A 6,000-nucleotide genomic window follows, 5' to 3' on the forward strand; every position below is an offset into this window, starting at 1 on the left:
TGACTAAGAAGTGATACTTTGAAGTGGACTCATCACCTTTCCTCTGAAAAGATCAAACAGATTTGGCGTCAGTGACGCAGCAGTAGAGTTGCTGCCACAGCATCAGAGACCTGGGTTCAATCCTGACCATGGGTGCTGTCTGTACGGAATTAGTACGTTCTCCCTGTGCGTTTTCTCAGGGTGCTCCGGTTTCCTCCCACATTCCAAAGACATGCTCGTTTGTAAGTCAATTGGCTTCTGTAAATTGTCCTTAGTGTGTAGGATAGAAATAGCGAACAGGTAATTGCTGGTCGGCGCAGACTCCATGGCCCAAAGCCACTGTTTCCATGCTGTATCTCTAAACTAAACTAAACTAAACTAAACTAAACTAAACTAAACTAAACTAAACGAACATCAACCAGATATATCTTGAATGTGTTCTCTTCATAGGTCGTTTCTGCTTCAGTTCTGTGTGTTCTGAGATATTTACGTTGGAGGCAATTCACTCTTTCTCTCCCTCATTGACTCATTAATTCCATTTGCACTTCACATTGCCTCAAGAAAGCAGCCAACATAATCACGAATCACTCACATCCCTCCCACAAATCACTCACGTAATCAAAAATCCCTCACACCTCCCCATTGGACAGGCGATACAAGAACAGCTACCTGCCCATTGTTATCAGATTCTTGAACAGACCTCCCATAAGATAACGATGTAATCAAAATCTCGTCATCTACCTCGTTGCAGCTCTTGCACTTTTTTATATGCACCTTCCCTGTCGCTGTAAGTCTGTAACTTGCACTTAGTTTCATTTTTCATGTTGGACAGGTGTGGTTGATTTTACTCATGTACGGCTGATTTTTCTCATTAACATGCAAAACAAAACTTATACCAATACCTAGTATTGCCTCACCTGCAATTGAATACCATAAGAAATGTGTGTTTTTGGAAGATTAAACCAGAGTATTGTGATGGGAAGGTATATTGAAGGGAAGAGGAAAGCATGTTTGAGTGAAGAGAATCTGATTGAAGATGGTGAAAACTCATTAATTCAATGTAGGTGCAAGAGGTGTGGTGGGTAAAGAGAAGAAAATAAAGAAGACGATTATTGCTTTGGTTAAGAGAAAAGATGAGAGCTGATGTGTGGGAGATGGGGCAGATGTATTGAGCACTATATCAACTATGGGAAAAGCCAAGTTTAAGGAGAATTAAAGTAAGTATATTGTGTGAGTGGCATACTGTAACTCATGGACAAGACACAATGGGCAGTAGTCATTCTATAACAGGGCTAGAGCTTACTAAGTACAAACTGTTGAATTCATCAATCTCCTTATTCTTTAGTTCAGTTCAGCCCCAGCAATACTGAATGCCAAGGTACATGAAGAGGGTTTGTTTACAAAAACAGGGATGTAATGGTGAGGCTCTGTAAGGCGCTGGTAAGGCCGCATTTGGAATATTGTGAGCAATTCTGGGCGCCATATCTGAGGAAGGATGTGCTGGCTCTAGATGGGGACCTGGGGAGGTTTACAAGAATGATCCCAGGAATGAGTAGGTTAACCTATGATGACCATTTGTCGGCACTGGGCCTGTATTCGCTGGAGTTTAGAAGAATGAGGGGGGACCTCATTGAAACGTACAAAATAGTGAAAGGCTTGGATAGAGTGGATGCGGAGAGGATGTTTCCACTAGTGGGAGAGTTTAGGACTAGAGGTCATAGCCTCAGAATTAAAGGACGTTCTTTTAGGAAGAAGATGAGGAGAAATTTCATTAGTCAGGGGGTGGCAAATTTGTGGAATTCATTGCCACAGAAAGCTGTGGAGGCCAAGGCACTGGATATTTTTAAAGCAGATAGATTCTTGATTAGTACAGGTGTCAGATGTTATGGGGAGAAGGCAAGAGAATGGGGTTAGGTGGGAGAGCCATCCATCAGCCATCCATTTATTTAAAAAATGTTGACAGAAAAATGCAAAAACTATAAAGAAAGGTTCTCCTTTTGTGCAACAAATTATTTACTTAATTGTATATTTATTTCAACGTCTACCCATTTTGCTTTTATTATAGCATGTGGCTCTAGCACATGAGTTTGCGATTTTGGTACGTCAAGATGAACAGTTTGAGATTATTGGTGATGTGGTATTTGGTCTGGTGTGCTTCAGAATTAAGGTTCGTAAAAATATTCTTAATATTACATGTGCTATATTTTCAAGTTTAGCATGGAGGCGTCATCCGGTGCAATATATCGAACCACAGACCATGTATTTTACATGAGTTTATTTTATCACAATCCGCAATCAATTTGTACACTGTGTGACTAATTGTACAAATTTGCAATATCACCATTAAAATTATGAAAATTATGTAAATACATAATAGGTATCCAAAGGCAAATATAATTATCTTTCTTGTATGTTGACTAAGTAAATCCTATCTTATGAGAGCATATTATGACATTTGAGTGAATCAAGGTTAGATGTAAATTATTTTCAAAAATCATTTGTTGTCTATTTATGAAGCTAAATGTTGGAAATGCAGTTCAAAAGCTTTACATGAAACATACCAGCCTTGAGAAATGTTTACTATTGAGCAGCTCCTAGTTCCCATAGTTCTTACTAAAAATAGTCCCTGTTCATACAAATTCTCTCACAATAAATATGTGGCATTATTTTTCTCTGCCATTAAGGATGAGGCTCCAAAATGTGATTCCGGTACATCAATCATGTTGTAGATAAATCCATGAACCAGCAGTTTAGTTAAATTTATCCATTTGTTGTTGAAATTCTTTCTGTTAAAATCTATTATACTTGAATTTGAATGGCACCATCCATCCAAAGAACCTATTTCTCCTCAGCAACTCTATTTTCAAGAAGATGTCAAGGAACTTCTTCTTCTTTCATGTGGCGTGCACAGCCTAAAGTTGTAGGACAACTTGTTCTATTTGATCTCACGTTTGTGCACGTTGAGTTGATTGCATTAGTTGAAACAGGCGGACCACGTGAAGGTTGCAATCTTCCACCCCGTCAAGGAACTGCCAGGGTATGTCAAATTGACAAGGTGCATCAACTTAAGATTGTCCTTCCACAGTAGCTTGGGGGCACGCATGCCTCATCAAGATGCGAGGGCACTCATGTATTTCAATTAATAAATCTGTATTTAGTATTGATATTGAGAGCACCCACAATCACCACCATTTCTTCACCACCTTCCACTCTTCCACAACCTCCGGTGGGTTTGTCATCCTGTTGAAATTTTCTAGCGATTACGTTAGGAAAATCTGGATCTTTAGATGCAAGACATTGCGCCTCGGTCATTCCGTCTACCTGTCCTCGTCAGGCAAAAATACAGAAGCTTGATAGTGCGTATCACCAGACTCAAGAACAGCCTCTTCTCCTGTCTTATCAGGCTTTCGAATGATCTTTCCATTAGCTATGGCACTAATTCACCTCTGCCCCATTATGGACATTGGACTTGGGCTATGGAGCTGGTACACTATACTGCCAAGAGCTATATTCTGTATAGTCCCCTTTGTTTGACTAAGGTGGTGACTATATTACTTGAGTTTAGCTTGATTGTATTTACGTATAGTTATGCACTTTGGTACTTGTAATAGTCTAGTCAAATCAAGTCAAGTTTATTCGTCACATACACATACGAGATGTGCAGTGAAATGAAAAGTGGAAATGCTCGCGGACTTTGTGCAAAAAACAAACAAACAAACAACAAACTACAAACAGAATGGAACAGAATCACCTATTCTTTTACATATTACATATTGTGGGAGGAAGGAAAAAGGAAAAAAACAGCAATTTAAAAAAACACAGTAGAATGGTACAGTAAAGGTTAGTCCCTGGTGAGGTAGGAGTTTACAGTCCTAATGGCCTCTGGGAAGAAACTCCTTCTCAACCTCTCCGTTCTCACAGCATGGCAACGGAGGCGTTTGCCTGACCGTAGCAGCTGGAACAGTCCATTGCAGGGGTGGAAGGGTCTCCCATGATCTTATTGGCTCTGGAGTTACACCTTCTGATGTATAAATCCTGCAGAGGGGCGAGTGAAGTTCCCATAGTGCGTTCGGCCGAACGCACTACTCTCTGCAGAGCCTTCTTGTCCTGGGCAGAGCAGTTCCCAAACCAAATCGTGATATTTCCGTCAAGATGCTTTCCACAGCCGCTGAGTAGAAGCACTGGAGGATCCTCAGAGACACTCTGAATTTCCTCAATTGCCTGAGGTGGTAAAGGCGCTGTCTTGCCTTACTCACGAGTGCTGAGGCGTGTGCTGTCCATGTCATAACAGAAATGTGGACTCCCAGGTATTTAAAACAGCTCACCCTATCCACAGTATCCCCATTTATCCTCAATGGTGTGTACGTCCTCAGATGATGTGCCCTCCTAAAGTCCACGATAATAAACCTAAACCTAAACTATAAAGTTATGCTTTTATGAGCACAACTATGTTAGGCTGTTCATTGATAAACCTGTTACTCTCTCATTTTAGACACATCCCCAGATATATGTGAGAAGGAATCTGATAGATTATCGGGGGTGAGAATAGCTTTGCCACCTCTGTGCTGTGTACAATTAGATTATAATGTAGAGCGTTTACAGTGAATTCACTTATTCATGAATGAATGAATAATTTATTGTCACATGTAACAAGTCACAGTGAAATTCTTTGCTTGTAAACCTTGCCAAGGTATGCAATAGTTGCCCATGAAGGGCGCTTACAAAGTTACAAATTCCCCCCAACGCCAGTTCCCCCTTTGCTCTTCCCCCCTCCCCCTCCCTCACGGTGGTCACCCCACACCGGGTCCCCGTTGTCCATTGTTCTTCCCAGCGGTGCCCCCCACACCGGATCCTCCTTCGTTCCTTCCCTCGGCACCAGCGTCCTCATTACCACGTATCCGTCATCGTCAATCGGTTGGCGCCGCTATCGACCGTTGCACCGACCTCACCACAACACTGCCGGGTCCTCTCCTGAGGCCTCCGCGGCACCGACCCAGGCCCCAGGTGCGGGCTCCGTCGACCACTCCGCCAACCCGAGCTCCCTTCGGACCCGGGCTCCGACCGGATTGTAATAATGCATATCTAACAAATAATTAATCGTTGGTGTATTTCATATTTTAGGGCTCCAATAATCTAAATGAAAGACTCATTAAAGAAATAACCAACATGAGGAGGATTCACATTGTGCCTTGCCAACTTCGAGAGAAGTTTGTGCTCCGTTTTGTTGTATGTGCTGAAACCGTCAAAAGTAAACATATCCAATATGCCTGGCAAAATATAAAGGAGGCTGCCGCTAAAGTGGGTCAAATGTCAGAAAATATAAGAAAATAAAGTGCAAGAAATATGTCTAATGTAAGGCAGCACATTTTGAATTGTAAAGTATATTTGTACTATACAAATATATTTTAAGTTCATGTAATATCTGATGTGTGGAGTATATTTTGCTGAGCAGAGAATGCTGAAAACAAATAACTGCAATGTAATATAATCATTAAATAACTTGTGATTATGTAATTGGCAGTGTAAATCTTATTTTCATGGATTGATGGTGTGTATCGTAATTACAATTTTGTAAAATATATTTTGATTAAAATGATTGCTAATCATATTTGTCACTTTTGTCATGCCTTACATATTTTAACTTGTGCATCTGATTGCTGTTATACTTGAGGCCCACTTTCCTTGCTTCTTCAAGGATGTTAACAGTCCTTTAGTTGTTTAAGAGCTGACACAGAATGATTAATTAGTTCACACAATAAACTCAGCCAAGATGTTGAGTTATATAGCATGGAAACAAGCCCTTTGGCCCAACTCAACCAAGACCTCTTCCTGAGCTAGTCCCATTTGTCTGTATTTGGCACATATCACTTGAAAGCTTTTACATATATGTATCAGTCCATATGTCTTTTATATGTTGTAATTTTACCCACCTCTTCCATTTCCACTTCCGCTGCCTGCTTGTTCCACACAGCTGTGTGAAAAACCTGCTCTTCTCGTCACATTTAAATGTTATCCCTCTCA

General features: G+C 40.9%; 1 protein-coding gene across 1 annotated transcript in view; it reads left to right on the forward strand.

Annotated features, from left to right (window-relative positions):
• LOC116985162 (aromatic-L-amino-acid decarboxylase-like) overlaps positions 1–5,449 on the forward strand; it is a 44,588-nt gene extending 39,139 nt beyond the window's left edge. Inside the window, exons 13-14 of the mRNA XM_033039712.1 lie at positions 2,045–2,146; positions 5,101–5,449. Coding sequence (XP_032895603.1) covers positions 2,045–2,146; positions 5,101–5,310 — 312 coding nt within the window. The 3' untranslated portion in view covers positions 5,311–5,449. The remainder of the gene's footprint in view (positions 1–2,044; positions 2,147–5,100) is intronic.
• Positions 5,450–6,000: the final 551 nt, after the last annotated feature.

This window comes from Amblyraja radiata, chromosome 2, assembly GCF_010909765.2.
Source record: "Amblyraja radiata isolate CabotCenter1 chromosome 2, sAmbRad1.1.pri, whole genome shotgun sequence".
Taxonomy (NCBI): Eukaryota; Metazoa; Chordata; class Chondrichthyes; order Rajiformes; family Rajidae; genus Amblyraja; species Amblyraja radiata.